Source organism: Triticum dicoccoides, chromosome 6A (genome assembly GCF_002162155.2).
Source record: "Triticum dicoccoides isolate Atlit2015 ecotype Zavitan chromosome 6A, WEW_v2.0, whole genome shotgun sequence".
In the NCBI taxonomy this organism is placed as follows: Eukaryota; Viridiplantae; Streptophyta; class Magnoliopsida; order Poales; family Poaceae; genus Triticum; species Triticum dicoccoides.
The window spans coordinates 620,663,352-620,679,521 of NC_041390.1; the positions used below are offsets into that span (position 1 = coordinate 620,663,352).

The 16,170-nt window shown below is 45.7% G+C and overlaps 3 protein-coding genes across 3 annotated transcripts in view; all 3 read right to left on the reverse strand.

Moving 5' to 3' along the window:
• Window positions 1-1,948, reverse strand: part of LOC119316151 (disease resistance protein Pik-2-like) — an 18,782-nt gene extending 16,834 nt beyond the window's left edge. Inside the window, exons 1-3 of the mRNA XM_037590497.1 lie at window positions 1,841-1,948; window positions 953-1,092; window positions 609-758 (exon numbers count right to left, since the gene is read on the reverse strand). Coding sequence (XP_037446394.1) covers window positions 609-758; window positions 953-1,092; window positions 1,841-1,948 — 398 coding nt within the window. The remainder of the gene's footprint in view (window positions 1-608; window positions 759-952; window positions 1,093-1,840) is intronic.
• Window positions 1,949-7,685: 5,737 nt separating this feature from the next.
• Window positions 7,686-8,799, reverse strand: LOC119314707 (LOB domain-containing protein 16-like). Its single transcript, XM_037589406.1, has 2 exons — window positions 8,359-8,799; window positions 7,686-8,223 (listed from the first exon to the last, which is right to left on the reverse strand). Exons 1-2 carry the CDS (start codon window positions 8,668-8,670, stop codon window positions 7,912-7,914), a joined length of 624 nt encoding a protein of 207 aa, XP_037445303.1. The 5' UTR covers window positions 8,671-8,799; the 3' UTR covers window positions 7,686-7,911.
• Window positions 8,800-10,083: 1,284 nt separating this feature from the next.
• LOC119318568 (chromatin-remodeling ATPase INO80-like) lies at window positions 10,084-13,468 on the reverse strand. The gene is made up of 5 exons (XM_037593147.1): window positions 13,197-13,468; window positions 11,667-11,950; window positions 11,460-11,549; window positions 10,818-11,176; window positions 10,084-10,714 (listed from the first exon to the last, which is right to left on the reverse strand). The coding sequence occupies exons 1-5, from the start codon at window positions 13,441-13,443 to the stop codon at window positions 10,450-10,452; spliced, it is 1,245 nt and encodes a 414-aa protein (XP_037449044.1). The 5' UTR covers window positions 13,444-13,468; the 3' UTR covers window positions 10,084-10,449.
• Between the last annotated feature and the right edge of the window lie 2,702 nt (window positions 13,469-16,170).

The following is a 16,170-nucleotide window of genomic DNA, read 5'->3' on the forward strand; positions in this document are numbered from 1 at the left end:
ATTTAATTGCCAAACTGTAGCACCTCTTATTATGTATGAATGCCTACCTGACAAGAGCCTTGTGATTTCATTTTTGATATGTTCTAATCACTTGAACTTCATAGATTGGCAAATGATATTATTTATAACTAACTCATGCTTTTGAAATTTGAAGATGATACTAGAAAATCATTGCTTGAGTGGCCAACTAGGTTCAGCATAATGAAAGGGATCGCGAGAGGACATGTGTTTCTCCACCAAGATTCAAGTGTAAAGATAGTTCATAGAGATTTTTTTTTTTTTGAAAATAAAAGGTAGAGTGCTTTCTACCTTATATATTTCAAACAGGTCGCAGCCTGGGGACGCATAGTCCATTACATGAAACAGGAGAAAACGCACCAAAAGTGCATAAGAAACAAGGGGAAGGGGAAAGAAAGGAAAGCATCTCTGTGGCGACGGGATTACAACATAATTAGCCTGTCAAACTATGCACCCAGGTCATAAGATCATCTCTGTCTTGCTGGCGCGTAGCTCGGTGTAGCCAAAGACGAAGCAAATCTGCAGCGTAGAAACTTATGTATGGACCAGACCAAGCCTTATTGTTGAAGACTCGGTCATTCCGAGCATGCCATAGGGTGACGGCGCAGGCTGCGAAGGCCACATTCCATTTCTTTCCAGGATTGAGCTGCTGAGCAGCGTGCTCAAAGAAGGACAGCAGGTTAGGGGAAGCACATGCCAACGTATCCAACTGCAGCCTGCCCCAGAGATGCTTAGCAGACCTGCACCTCAAAACAATGTGAGCAATTGACTCCACGGCAGGGTAGACATCACAATCTGAATGTGAGGCGAGCGCAGACCAGCCTTTTTGAACATATTATCCTTAGTATTCAGAGGCCCATAGAAAGCCAGCCAAAGAAAGACTTTGTGCCTACTTGGAATGATCACATCCCATATCCACTTTCCGAAAACGCACTTCTCACCACGGAACGTGATCAGCTTGTAGAACAGGCTCGTAGTGAGCTCCTTAGGAGACAGAGAGGAGAAACGATGGTCAACGACGGCATCACTACTCCAGTTGCCGTGCTCGACGAGGGCATGCAGGACCTGCAGCTCCTGCAAGGCCGTGTGTGATAAATTTGGGTGCAACTAGAAATCCCAACCCCCGGAGGATCGCTGTGACGTTTATCCTTGGCAAAAGAAAAAAGGACTGGCAGCACAAACATAAGCCTCCCCACTTCAAGCCACTGATCCTGCCAAAAAGAGACCAGAGCCCCAGAGCCGACCGAGCAACGGGAAGAGAACATGACCAGCGGGATGTAAGATTTGAGGCCTTTCCAGAAAGCAGTGTCCCTGACACGAGCGCCACAAGGAAAGCTAGTCCTGCAGTACTGTGAGGCGAACCACTTTAGCAAGGTATATCAGAAGACTGAATAATTCTGGCCACAAACTTGCATATCATAGCTTGATTATGAGCTGAAAGGTCTCTGATTCCCAAGCCACCCGCGTACCGTGGCAAGATAACTTTGTCCCAAGCTACAAGGCAGTGACCCCCCGAAGTTTTGGACTTGCCTTGCCAGAAGAAAGCGCGCAAAATCCCCTCCAACTTATCGAGAGACTCCTTTGGCCACGGGAAGCAAGTCATGAAATAACTGGGAATGCCGGCAAGCACCGGGTTGAGCAAGGTAAGTCTGCCTCCCCATGAAAGGAAAGTAGCTAACAGGCAGGAGCATACCATGCGTAATCTTCTTCAAGAGAAGAGGTAAGCCAAGGTAGGTGCACGGGAAGGAGGAGATAGGACAGCCAAGGACACGGGCGATATCCAACGCTAGGCCATCATCGACTGAAACCGGAACCAGCGTACTTTTGTGAAAGTTGATTTGCAGGCCAGAGAAATCTGAAAAAGCAGATAGGATGGTTTTGATAACTTGCGCTTGTTGCAGATCCCCCTAGAAGATGAGCAGAGTGTCATCCGCGTACTGCATGAAGGAAATATGCCCTAGAGGCAATAATAAAGTTATTATTTATTTCCTTATAATCATGATAAATGTTTATTATTCATGCTAGAATTGTATTAACCGGAAACATAATACATGTGTGAATACATAGACAAACAAAGTGTCACTAGTATGCCTCTACTTGACTAGCCCGTTGATCAAAGATGGTTATGTTTCCTAACCATGAACAATGAGTTATTATTTGATTAACGGGATCACATCATTAAGAGAATGATCTGATTGACATGACCCATTCCATTAGCTTAGCACCCGATCGTTTAGTATGTTGCTATTGCTTTCTTCATGACTTATACATGTTCCTATAACTATGAGATTATGCAACTCCCGTTTACCGGAGGAACACTTTGGGTACTACCAAACGTCACAACGTAACTGGATGATTATAAAGGAGTACTACAGGTGTCTCCAAAGGTACATGTTGGGTTGGCGTATTTCGAGATTAGGTTTTATCACTTCGATTGTCGGAGAGGTATCTCTGGACCCTCTCGGTAATGCACATCACTTAAGCCTTGCAAGCATTGCAACTAAATGAGTTAGTTGCGGGATGATGTATTACAGAACGAGTAAAGAGACTTGCCAGCAACGAGATTGAACTAGGTATTGGAATACCGACGATCGAATCTCGGGCAAGTAACATACCGATGACAAAGGGAACAACGTATGTTGTTATGCGGTCTGACCGATAAAGATCTTCGTAGAATATGTAGGAGCCAATATGGGCATCCAGGTCCCGCTATTGGTTATTGACCGGAGACGTGTCTCGGTCATGTCTACATTGTTCTCGAACCCGTAGGGTCCGCACGCTTAAGGTTACGATGACAGTTATATTATGAGTTTATGCATTTTGATGTACCGAAGGTTGTTTGGAGTCCCGGATGTGATCACGGACATGACGAGGAGTCTCTAAATGGTCGAGACGTAAAGATTGATATATTGGAAGCCTATATTTGGACATCGGAATCGTTCCGGGTAAAATCGGCATTTTTCCGGAGTACCGGGGGGTTACCGGAACCCCCCCGGGGGTTTATTGGGCCTACATGGGCCTTGAGGGAGAAGAGAGAAGGAGGCAAGAGGTGGCCGCGCGCCCCTCCCCTTCCTAGTCCGAATAGGACAAGGGAAGGGGGGCGGCGCCCCCCCTTTTCCTTCCTCTCTTCCACCTCTTTCCCCTCTCTCCTTGTCCAACTAGGAGTCCTACTCCCGATGGGAGTAGGACTCCCCCTTGGCGCGCCCACCTTGGCCGGCCGCCCCCTCTCCCTGGCTCCTTTATATACTGAGGCAAAGGGCACCCCAGAAACACACAAGTTGATCCACGTGATCTATTCCTTAGCCGTGTGCGGCGCCCCCAGCCACCATAGTCCTCGATAATACTGTAGCGGAGTTTAGGCGAAGCCCTGCTGCTGTAGTACATCAAGATCGTCACCACGCCGTCGTGCTGACGGAACTCTTCCCCGACACTTTGCTGGATCGAAGTCTGGGGATCGTCATCGAGCTGAACGTGTGCTCGAACTCGGAGGTGCCGTAATTTCGGTGCTTGATCGGTCGGATCGTGAAGACGTACGACTACATCAACCAAACGCTTCCGTTGTCGATCTCCTAGGTATGTAGATCACACACCCCCCCCCTCGTTGCTATGCATCACATGATCTTGCGTGTGCGTAGGAAATTTTTTGAAATTACTACGAAACCCAACACTGCAAAACTGGGAACAAAACATCCGAGCCGAGAGGGTGCAACAGACTGCCCGCCTGGAAGTGCATGCGGCATAGTTGCTGAAGCACGTCAGTAACCAGGATGAAAAGGTATGGGGACAGAGAGTCCCCCTGACGAAAGCCCTTCTTAGCAGAGAAAGCACCTCCCAACTCACCATTCATTAGCACTTGCGATTTACCAGTGGAAAGCAAGGAGGAGATCCACTGGATCCACCTCTGCGGAAAGCCCCTAGCTTCAAAGATTTGGAAAAGGCAGCTCCAGCTCACACTGTCAAAGGCTTTCTGAAAATCAAGCTTTAAAACAATAACCGGCAACTTTCTTTTGTGAGCAGTCTGAACCAGATCAGCAGCTAGCGCAAAGTTCTCAATGATCGAGCGCCCTTTCAAGAACCCAGACTGCAAAGGGTGCACAAGTTCTGGAATTCTGCGCTGAAACCGGTTAGTTAAAACCTTGGAGGCTAACTTAGGCAGACTATGAACCAGAGATAGGTCTGTAGTCACCCATCTCAAGCGGGGTGTCCTTCTTGGGCAGCAAGGTGATATAAGCCCTGTTGATGTCCTCCAAGGAGACAGTGTTTGCATGAAAATCAGCAAAGAACCTGAGAAACAAGCAATATTGGACTTTGAATGATACACTTAGTAGTGTATTCTTGAGGGATATTTTGAGACGGCAAGAGAAGGGGGGGCATATGCCCCCTCTCCTCAATTTACGTGAGTCTGACTCAATTAAGGCATCCAAAAAGCAATGAACAAAGGAAATCCAAAAGAGGCGGACCACCGGCAAAAACCTAGAATTGCCATTTATCAGTTTAAACTAAGGATAGATGCAAATTTACCTGACAAGCTTCTACTAATACATACTTTTTTATTTTTTATAGCATTTGGCAAAGATGTACCTTTATTCCATACAAATTTAAATTTTAACAATAGAAAGTATTTTAGCATTGCAAAATGAATCTTTCATGTATTTTAAATAGAAATTCATATGGTCATGTGAATTTATGAATTATTTGAAACAATATTCATATACTTAGAAAATCTATACTTTTTTAGAAAATGTACATGAATGTCAAAATAAATGTACATATACCATATAGTTTGTTAAGTAACTTAAAAATACAGCATGAACATAAAAAAGGATAGAACAAATAAAATTAAAATAAAATGCATGAAAAATGTGACAGAAAAAACAGAAAAATAGTTTTAAGAACAAAAAATGAAATATGTGCTACAAAGTGGCCGGCCCATGTACGAGCGGGTCGCCTGCCTCTATTTTTGCTTAGAGCGGAGAATAGGATTCACTGAACCTCCGCCATTCCCTAAAAAAGGATGGCTTTTCCAACAGTTTAATTTCCAGAATAAGTTTTTATTTGTCACCAGTTACAAACCAAGGGTACTCTACAATCTTAGGTCCAACGACCAAGCAACACTATTTTTGCAAAGTTGTCCCATAAACAAGGTTCCAGATTTAATAAGGATTAAATTCAGAAAGAATTTGATAAGCAACATGGTGAGCAGCAACGGCCAAACAGCCTCTGGAGCCGAAATGATGGTGGAGGCGCCACAAGCACAATTTCCAAGGCACCTGTTTCATCATATATATTCCATCTCACTTGTCTTCTTTTCTCCAAGCTTTTTCTGCTTGGAACAATTAGTGTTGTTTTTATTATCATCTTCTCCAATTGCAAGCCATGTTGGAAAGGCCTCTTCCCTCTTCTTTTGGTCCAAGACTGAACCAAAAGCAGCTGCACACTCACAGAGAAAGCAGCTCTAATTTCATTTCCCATCAGTTGTTTGTGGCTTGGGATTAGTGCTAAAGCTGTCTGTGATTAGTGGGGCCTAATCACCCTCAAGTGCCATAATAAGCCTGCCTTTTGTGCTCACCCTTGTTTGACCAAATGACTAGCTTCTTGACCAGCTGAGTCCAAACATATTCTACTTATACATTCCCTATTGCTTGATGCTAGTAGCCAGCAGCAGTGCTTACAAAACACAAAGTGACAAAAGCAAACAAAACTAATGAAATTTGGCTTCAACTTTAAGAGACAGTCCCATCACATTCTTCATTTTTTGTGTTCCTCGTCCATTGACTAATACAAACTGTGTAAAGGGAAGAAGAGAACACACCAGAAGCTCTTCTGAACCTCTCTTCTTCAGGCTTTGCAAAAACTGATGTTGCTGTGAGTTACTAATTGGAGTTAACCCCTTCACCTTTCAGACACTGACAAGGACAAAAAACTTGAGCTAGTGCTAATTAGGGCCACCTAATCACCAATGGCTAAGCATCCTAGGCCACCTAACCATGTGCATGTGAAGATCATCATCTTGTACCGACCCACATTAATCACGCGTTAAATCTACGGCTTTGCGCCGATCGATGATGGGGGCGGATCGCAAAAGTCACTGCCCTATGCAGATTGTTAACTCGGCTATGCTTGAGCTTGCTTCCATTGTAGGTGTCCAAGCAGGTTAGCAGACTCCAGATTTTGTAGCAACCTCCGCCCCTGAATCAAGTAAAAAATGAGCTCATGTGCAGCTTCTTGCTTGCTTGATTGCGTACAGCAGCTTTTGATGACCTGAAACAGTAGTTTGCTGCTGCCCATTGGCTATACATTTTTGGCTCTTAGTTGGCATTTCTTTTAGTTAGCATTTAGCTTCTGACCTGAACTTGTACTAGTTTAATTAGCCCTACTGTAATGGATTCAGTGAACATGTGTAGACGAAATAATTTGCAGAGTCCCAAGATGATAGCTAGCCCTCCAAAACCCTACAGCAGTAGCACTGTTCTTATCTGCTGACTAGTTAAACCAAAGAACCACTGTGTCAGCAGTAGTATTTGGCATATATACCCTTCTATCTCAATTATTGTCAGTAGAATGTCCAACCATTCAATTTGAATTGTACTAACTATACACATTTCTTTAGTATCCTATAGCTCAATTGGAGTGCTAGAGTTCTTAATTTTTATCTGGGATGTGGCACCAAAATTGTACTGGTGCTAATAGGAGTAAGTTATTTAATTACTTTAGCGGTTAACTTGGTCAATCATCTGCTGCAGTCAACTCTACCAGGAAATTAATCAACCATTGGGATCAGTGATTTCGCCGTGTCTCTGTTTGTGTGCATGAGTGACTAAGGTCAACATTTGTGTAGGACATCACATACTCCGGTGAATGGAACCAAAAGTAAACGCGTTGATGAGCGGCTGGGCAGTTCATACATGTCCTTGATCAGGGGGACAGTCTTTGTGCTTGGCATGAAAAACTAGGATTATCAGCAGCAGCCTATGAGTTTATACTAGTGTGCGTACAAGCCTAGCTATGAATGTATACAAGTGATTTTAGGGTCTCTAGAGAGGGGGAAACTTGATGGCAACTCAAAGTTGTGTGCTATAGTAACTTCATTGGACTTTCGGTATGCACGAGTACCAAACTTTGGCGTAAATTATTTCCAACAGAAATCAAATCCAAACAGTTTTCAAATTTGCGCTGAAAAGAGAGCGTAAAACTGACAGTTTCAGACAGTTGAGATACAACAGAGCAACAGTGCAGAAAATGTAACTTGTATTCATTTTTCGAACTCTTCCTTGAACTTTTGGGATGCACTATCAAACTTCTAAAGTATTTCCAACACAAATAAACATGCAAAGGGCAGCTTTAAACAGTAGAGTTTTGGTTCATCCTATAAGAGCCTGCAGCTGCAGGATTTGCACATTTGACTATATCATTTATACTGAACTTTGTTTCATGCATCTTGCGGTAACCTAATCGCCTAATTTGTTCTGCATGACTGGGTTCACTAGGCCATCAGAAGGATTACATACACTTCCACATACATATCTTTTTCAGTGATGTCACTATCAAGACTTGCGAAAAAATAAAATCCGATAAGGGCTGATCGATCTTGCAACATATAAGTTGCTTATATAGAAGTTGTAATCATCATTCATCAACTGAGCCACTCATGCAGGGCTTGCGCCTCCTTTAATATATAGATATATAATATGTAGTACAATAGTAACTTGTAGGATCAGAATTAACACTGATAAAAAGTTCAGTACAGGTTAATCAATTCCCTCTCCTGCGTTCTTCTAGCTCGATCTGGTGCCGCCGACACGATTCCATCAGCTAGCAGCACTCTGATCGGTCGATGAGGTTGATGGAAGCATGTGAAATGCATGGTTTGATCTTGATCATGATATTCTTCTTCTACAGGGAGTAGTTGGAGCTTCGCATCATGGCCTGGGCCAGGTACTGGAGGTCCCCGGCACCGCCGCCGCCGCCCTCCACCTTGCCGCCGCAATGCTGCTGCAGCATGGACACGTCCCCACCCATGAGCTCGGGCAGAAGCGGTCCGCCGGTGGCGAAGCTGCCGCTATTGACCTCCTGCTGCCGGAGCAGGGAGGCGATGCTGCTGCTGCTGCTGTCCGGCCACTGGTGGCTGACCGGCGAGGCGGTGCTCTGGACGCCGCACGCGATCTGCGCCCTGGCCTGCATCAGCTGCGCCTGCAGGATCGCCACCTGCAATAAGCAAGAAATCAAATCATCAGCTTGCGTCCATGACGGGAAGTGGCCAGCTGATTGATTGATCGACCGAAGGAGTGATCGGCAAGGAAGAAGATGGGAGAAGAAGAATGAGACGAGCGCCGGACGGACCTGCTGCTGGAGCGCGAAGATCTGTGCGACGCAGCCGTAGACGGGGTCGCGGAGGCGGGACTGGGCCTCGTAGGTGATGGTGACGACGGCCTCGCAGCGGTCGGCCAGGGGCAGGTGCGCGAGCAGCTTGGCGGCGTTGCTGGCGCCGAAGACCTTGTGGATGGCGGCGAAGCGCGCCGCGCCCTGCTCGGAGCTGAAGTAGGGCGCGAAGACGCACTCGGCCACGCAGCGCCGCCGCAGGAACTTGCACGCCCCGCACGGCGACCCCGCCACTCCCGCAACACCACCAGCACCACCACCAGCCGCAGCCATCGATTGTTCCTACTTCCCTAGCGCCGACGGAGTTTCTCGATCGAGGACGACGTGCCTTGCTAGCTAGCTACTTCGTTCGCCGGCCGGTACCGGTGCAGGTTGAGGTTGGACTGGTATTTATAGAGGGGAGCTGGGGAGCGTGCGGGGAATGGGACGGTGGCGAAGGAGGAAGAAGATTAGGAGAAGGTGGTGGAGAGATAAGTAGGGCAGCGTTTGTCCGGTTTGAGGGGAGCAAACGTGTAAATGCTGCGTTGAATACAAGTAGCCCGGCCGGCTTCTTTTACCCTAATTTATACTAATTTACAACCAATTAACCACTAAAAGAATGGAAATGTGCATGGCGCTGCTCAACTGGACGGGCATGTGGGTCGACGATGGAGTGCAAGCGCAGATGCGCAATGCGTGCGTGCATGGGAAATGAAAATGCTTCTCATCCTATCTTTGTTTGTTTGTCACGCACATTCCGGTACAGGTCGCAGAGAGAGGGTTGCAGGAGAGGCTGAAACGTAGTCTAGATGCATCCGTATCTAGATAAATCCAAGACAAGTAATTCGGAACAGAGGAAATACGTACAAAGGGATCAATCAATCAGCCACTGGCCGTGGCCGGTCAACATCGCATCTGAAAAATGAATTGAGAAACCAGGTGAGGGTGTGCGCACGTACGTACGTGCACTGGCTGGGCATAGACAGATGGATAAAGAAAGCATTTCCCGCCGAATGGCCGCGCTTTAGTTTGCACGGTCGACGACTGCCACCTGAATCCATGCCCCGTGGATTTATCCCGACGTGCATACAAATACTGCTACGTGGTACAATAGTGACACCGCTCCTCCCACTGTCCACAACATATTTTTTTCTTCCAATCAGTGTATATCACTTGCAGTAAGAAATAGTAGCAGCGAGACTGATATTAACTGTACAGACCGTGCCAAGGTGGAGATGCTTCTTTTTTAACTGTGCCAAAGTGCTTTTATTTACTAATGTAGTACTCCCTTCGTTCCTACTCCCTCCGTTCCAAATTACTTGTCTTAGATTTGTCTAGATACGGATGTGTCTAGACTCATTTTAGTGCTAGATACCTCCGTATCTAGACAAATCTAAGACAAGTAATTCGGAACGGGAGTAAACCAACATTTACTAATGTAGTATAAATGAAATATCGAGGGCGAGACAGTGAAAAATAGCACCGCCTATGCAGGCCATGCCATTTGTAAAAGCATTGGAGTCGACGACCCCTATGCTTATCTGCTACGGTTTCAGTCTCAAGATTTCCAGGTCGAACGGCCGTCTCGTTTTCTGCCCTCTATCTGGTCGCCTCTCGTCTCCTCCTCTTGGTCAGCTTCCCTGAGACCAAGACGCTGACGGTTTCAGAATAACAAGCATTTATCCATCACCACCACACACCAGCAGCAACCAGAAGGCAAACCCCAGTCGCATTCACACGTGCACACCAGCGTTGCACGCACGCACGCACGCACGGGCACCCAAGAAATCTGTGGACAGTGCTGCGATTCAGATGATATCACAAGAATGGGCGCACACACACGAATGCGACTACGAAAACTATAACCCACACGCCCGCCGTTCGCATCATCTTCGTCACGCACATCATTGTGGAAAATCAGCGCTCGACAGTTTTTCATGAACCGGAGGACACCATCATTCAGGCCACATGTACCAGGGGAGCGGCGGAATCGTCGTCGTTTTCCGTCATCCCGATCGGTGTAACGCCCGCGGTCATCAGACCTGCAGGGGTGGCCGGGTGTGCCGACTTGCTTTAGCCGAGCCACTGCGTGGCGCGGCGGTCGCCCGTGCCGCCGACGGCGCGCCGGATGCTGATCTTCTCGTGGGAGTACTTCTCCTGGAGCCGCTCGAAGGCGTTCACGTCCAGCTTCCCGCTCGCCGACTTGCCGTGCTTGCGCCGGATCTGCTGCTCCTTGATCGAGTTCCACAGCTTCTCCACCGCCTCCCGCTGCCGGGCCGTGAACCGCCCCACGCTGTCATACGCGTGCCGCCCCAGGATGTCGATGGTCGTCTGCGTCCTGATAAGACCAAGCGACAGTGAACTGAATTTTAGAAGAGCAGACAAAATGTGTGGCATGCATATATACATGACGGCGCGCGCACGTCTGTCAGAGGACTCACCAGGGTATCCTGTAGCGCCGAGCAGCCATCTCGAGACACTTCAGGAGGGCTTCGCGCCGTGACCCCAGAAGTCTCCTGGACTCCTCCTCGCCCGCCTGTCTGTTCAGGGCCTCAGCCGCCTTGTCAGACTTCTTTGGCTTGTGCTCGAGGAGATCATCTAGACCGAAAGGATCAGATGATTCTTCTCCCGAGTTGGACGCTGCAGCGTTTGTGTTGCTATCAGCTGCCTTATTCTCAGTGGTGCCAGATTGGCTTTCAGCAAGTGCTGCAAGTGCTGCTGCTTCATCGTTATCATCGTCCAGTGTTGCCACCGGAAGGGCTGAGATGGCATCTTTGATCTTCCCTACAGCCTTTGAGAACTGCAGAATAAAGCACATAATTACATTACTATAAATCAAGCAAGCCAGTATTGAACAATGCATTCTGGTAATGATCATTTCTCAAGGGACATGAAGGTAGACAGCTACAGCAGCCGTAGCATACAGGTAGGTACAAATTTTGATACTCCCTCTCTTATCCATATTACTTGTCGCTGCTTTAGTACAATTTTATACAGTTGTGCTAAAGCAGCGACAAGTGATCCGAGGGAGTACTTGAGTTGAGAAAATAAGCAACATCAGCGTTTCACCACAGTACACTTACCACAAAACTGTCGTCAGTACAGAGATCATTAGCTACCACCGCATGAAGCATCCATACATCAAACTGATTTTTCTGCTGTTGGTTAAAACGCTGCACATCAACCAGAAAGTTGTAAGTACATGAGGCAATGGGTTAACAGAACTGCACACAAAGGAAGAAAACTATGACTTTGCCAGCTATTTGTTCTAACAACAGTACAAACTTCACCTCTGTTACACCCTCAGCAGCACTAAACAGTGCCTGGTAATCTGCACGTACAGAAGGTTCATTACAGGCTCCCGGTGAAGACATTGCAGCCTCTAATAGACCAAAGAAGTGCCCGATTGTCTCTGGCTTGACACTTCCAGCCTCAATAAGCTGTAGAGCTAGCTTTGATGCCTTGCTGAATTTTGAAGGATTTCCTATGTGTGAAGTTATCTTCTGCATAGCTTCAATGATTTGCATCTCTGATGCATCAACAGTAGTTTTGAAGCGAAGGCGCTTCTCAGGAACTGCAAGCAACATATTGGTCTTAGAACATGACTGTGTGGCAAGTAAACGAACTATGCTGCTATTGCTACAAGAGTTCAAATAGCAAATAATGTAAGAGAAAGGCTACTTGTAAATATCAGGAAAACATGAGAACTGCTGGATGAACCAGAACCTTCAGACAGATGGAGATAACAAAAAGTAGTCACACACGACCCATATTTGTGCCATAGGCACAGAGCAAGACATTCAGTGCTACCATAACTCTGATGTAAGACAAGATTATACGAAAGCAGGAGCTTTCTGGTTTCACCTTTTGAGTTAATAAGAGTAATGGTCACCCAAGTTGGCAAGGTCACAGGTCAGAAATCTCATCAAATTCCACATATACATTAAACACTAAATAACATAGTGAAAAAATATGTATACTAGACAGATCTAGCAAACAATGAGCAGAAAAATCCACTGAAGAATGTTCATAATTGGCGCATGGCATTAGCTTTACCAGGATGCACTATAGCCCCCACTGAGTTACTTCAATATGGTACAAGTCTTGGAGGTTAAGCTAAAATATGCTGAATCAAGCTTAAAAGGCATTCAGTTTCGGACCTCTAATAAATCATCTAAAACCAGGTTCAGATTCATAACTTCGTTGTGACTGACCTAATAAAGCATCTTACATATGTCAACGTGTGACGCATTTCACGTTTTCTTCCAGTGACAGAACAGAAGGTTCTAGCTGGTGCAGTCACTATTCCCTACGGTTATTATACTAGCAAAACAAGCTACAACCACATAAGTCTGCCATTAATCCTGTGGTCAAGAATTATATCTGCTCCTAGTCTACTTCCAACACCTAGGTTCAGGCAATCTGCTCAAGTAAGCTGTTCTAGCTGGTGCAGTAACTAATCTGAAGCCATCGGATCCAAATGCAATTTTCCTTGCATTCTGGGATAAGGGAAACAGGAAACCCTAATCCCGACCTAGAAATCCCCCAATATTCACCAAATCAACATCTCGATCTCAACACGAAGTTGTTTGATAACGCCATTGACACTCCCGCCTCGCTCCGGCCGACCGCACACAGCGTCCAACTCCTAGGTAACACTGCCACACAAGGACAAATCGGTCGGCGCTAAAATCTACAGCAATGCCAGTGGCTTAATCTGAAATCTGACTGCGCCTAGCAGGACATCCAACTCCCGAGCAGCAGCGGCGGCGGCAGAAAGCAATTGGAAAGGAGAGGGGTCGGCGGGGTAGAGCGCTCACCGCGGCCTTCGGCGGCGACATCGGGGGCAGCGACGCTGGCGGCGGCGGCGGCGGCGGCGGGTGAGGAGGAGGAGGTAGCGGCCGAGGAAGGGGAGGGCTTGTCGCGCTTGAGGGCGCTCTTCAGCGCGGACCTCCTCGGCGCCGGAGCCTCCGGCGGAGGAGGAGGCGGCGCGGGGGAGGCCGCGCGGTCTTCGCCGGCGGGCGCCGCTGGCGGAGGCAGGCCTTCGAAGAGGTCGTCGGACGCCATGGATTTTTTTTTCCCCTCTGTTGGAGGGTTTTCTTTCCTCTCTCGGAGGTGCTCGGTCGGTTCGATTCTTCTGCTTTGTTTGGGCTGTGAAACTAACAGTAAACAAGACCGTTTTGGGCCGGATTTGATCCCACAGGCCTTTGAAATATTCACAAAAATACATGTCTTTCTCACACACACACGCAAAAATGTCTTAAGGTGTATGGGGCATCTTCAGCTGCCATAAAGCGAGACACAAAACAAATCAAAGAAGATTAAATTGTCTCATAGAATCAAGGTCGCAATTATTTACATAATACTCTGCTTTAATGTATAAATAGGATACACATATTGAAAAAATATAGTATGGATTTTGGGTGTCGGGGGGTGGGGGCGGAGGCAAGCGACTTTGTAATGAAAAAAGTAAAAATATTGAATAAATAGGATACACACGAGAATGGCATTTTGGAGACCGAGCTCCATGGAAGCCTTTATTTTTGGAAAATTCAAATTCAAACTTTTATGTATCAAAAAATTCTGAAAAAATATGCGTGTATGTAAGGATGTAACCCACATGTGTGCAAAATTTTATAATGAAATGCGACCTGTATAAAAAAGACAAATTCATGGCTTGGGAGAATGAATAGTATCATGTGTTAAATAGCCCCAGCTTTGTCTTTTTTGCACAGCCCTCATTTCAACGTGTTTTGCCCTGAAAATTTACACACATGTGTGTTATGCCTTCATGTATATCTGTACTTTTAGAATTTTTTTGAAATGTAAAAATATGAATTTCGATGAAATTTGAATTTTGAATCTGGAGGCCTCCAGTGAGCTCGGTCACCAAAGGCAATTCCCGGGATACACAGGTGCTTGCATGGGCCAGCGTATATGATATACTCCTATGCACATTAAACTATATTACATAATCGAGTATGTGATTCAAGATGCACGTATTGAAAGAAGGACAACATTGGACGTGATATATGTACTCTAATGTAGACATATTGAGTAAATATAGTGTGGAGTGGGTGCGTTGCAACGGGAGAAGACATGGCTCATATGGATCTGTCGGATCAAGGACCATGTCGTTGGATGACGGTCGCTGGTGTTAAAAAAACATGGATCATTTGATGATGATATGGGTTATGGTTTCAAGTAAGCTGATCTATCTAAACAACTAACTTTTGATTGTTAATTCATTCTTTAGATTAATTGTTCATTCTTGAAATTAAAAAATAAAACAGGAAAAAGCAGTAATATTAATAAATATAAAGTAATAACAGCGAGCAACTAACCTAGAATAATAATTGCAGCAAGCAAACCAATTGAGAGGAGTAATAGTTGCAGCAAGCATGATCTGTTCATTTTTTTCAATTTTTTTAAGCTCACCTCAAAACGTATTTCATCAATAAAATGTATAGAGATGTAGTATATATCCATATGCACATGCGTATTTTTGCATATTTTGTAAACTTACTTAAAGGTTCATTTTCAATTTGTGCATAATTTTTACCTCTAGCGTTATTTGTATTGCCTTGACAGTTGATAAAGCAATTTTTCTTGCAAAAAAAAAAACTTGCGCATAATTTTGGCTCCATGTTGAGAGTCAATAATCCTTACTCAACATGAAAGATGAACCATGTATAAATTGCCTCCGCATTATTTATAGAAACATGTGCCAACAAACTTCATAAATATAGTATTTTGATTCTAGCTCTTTGTAGTGACACAAAAAGGACAGGACAGACCCAGTGCATAGAAGCTCCCACACAAGGTGGGGTCTGGGGAGGGATTATAGGAACCTAGTCTTACCCCTGCAAAGTGCAATGCAGAGAGGCTGGTTCAAACCCAGGACCTCTTGGCACAAGTGGGGAGGACTTCACCACTGCGCCAGGCCTGCCCTCTCTTTGTAGTGACACACAACCATAAAATTCATAAATATAGTATTTTGTAGACTTTTACCTAAGTGAATATTCCAACATAGCAGTTCAATGGTATATTCAAACATGTGCATCCCCAGGCTGTGAAGATGTCATGTGTCATACATTGAGGATATCAGACTAAATTGAAATCCAACGTGTCAGTTCCGCTGATCTCCCCCAGAAGGTCTGGGGCTCTGCGTCTTTATTTGCAAACTGCGGCGATCTTCAGCAGATAACATACATACATCTTAATCGGCAATCTGAGCTGTCTTAATCGGCTGGGTCTTGGACTTGATTTCCTAGGACATTGTGTCTCTCCACCATGGCAATCTGCCTACATCCGTTTTCTGACCTCCTAGGTGGTAGTCATCCAGCAGCTAGCTTCTGTGTATGTGCAAATTTTAAGCGTATATTAACTGGTATTGTTGGATGTAAGGGGTCGAGGTGGGACTATTTCTAAAAGGGGCGAACCGTTCTTTAAACACAATTTTATTCTAGCTCAGCTCGTCGCAGCCTTACAGCTTGAAGGGGCCGATGGGAGTTCGATCCCTATACTTGCACTTTTTTTTCGTTGGGCCGGCTAAGATAAGATGGGCCACGAAACGCCGGCTAAAATAAGATGGGCCACGACGCAGGCAATAGCTGAAAACTCCGATGGAAAATAACCTGACGGACGAAAATTATAAAGACACGAACGGATATTAGTACCACCTCGGGTATAGAAAAAAATATATGCAAAAAGGACGGACGACAACGACGGACGAAAACGGACCAAATTACGGTGGTAAGAAGTAATAGCCCCTTTATTAGTAGGTATAGATAG

Excerpts from the sequence above, each read along its gene's own strand:
- LOC119314707 (XM_037589406.1), bottom strand. The coding sequence starts at position 8,670 with ATGGCTGCGGCTGGTGGTGGTGCTGGTGGTGTTGCGGGAGTGGCGGGG. Across the intron at positions 8,224-8,358 it reads TCTTCGCGCTCCAGCAGCAG|GTGGCGATCCTGCAGGCGCA; the intron begins GTCCGTCCGGCG and ends TGCTTATTGCAG.
- LOC119318568 (XM_037593147.1), bottom strand. The coding sequence starts at position 13,443 with ATGGCGTCCGACGACCTCTTCGAAGGCCTGCCTCCGCCAGCGGCGCCC. Across the intron at positions 11,951-13,196 it reads TGTCGCCGCCGAAGGCCGCG|TTCCTGAGAAGCGCCTTCGC; the intron begins GTGAGCGCTCTA and ends TGTTGCTTGCAG. Across the intron at positions 11,177-11,459 it reads GTACTGACGACAGTTTTGTG|TTCTCAAAGGCTGTAGGGAA; the intron begins GTAAGTGTACTG and ends TTTATTCTGCAG.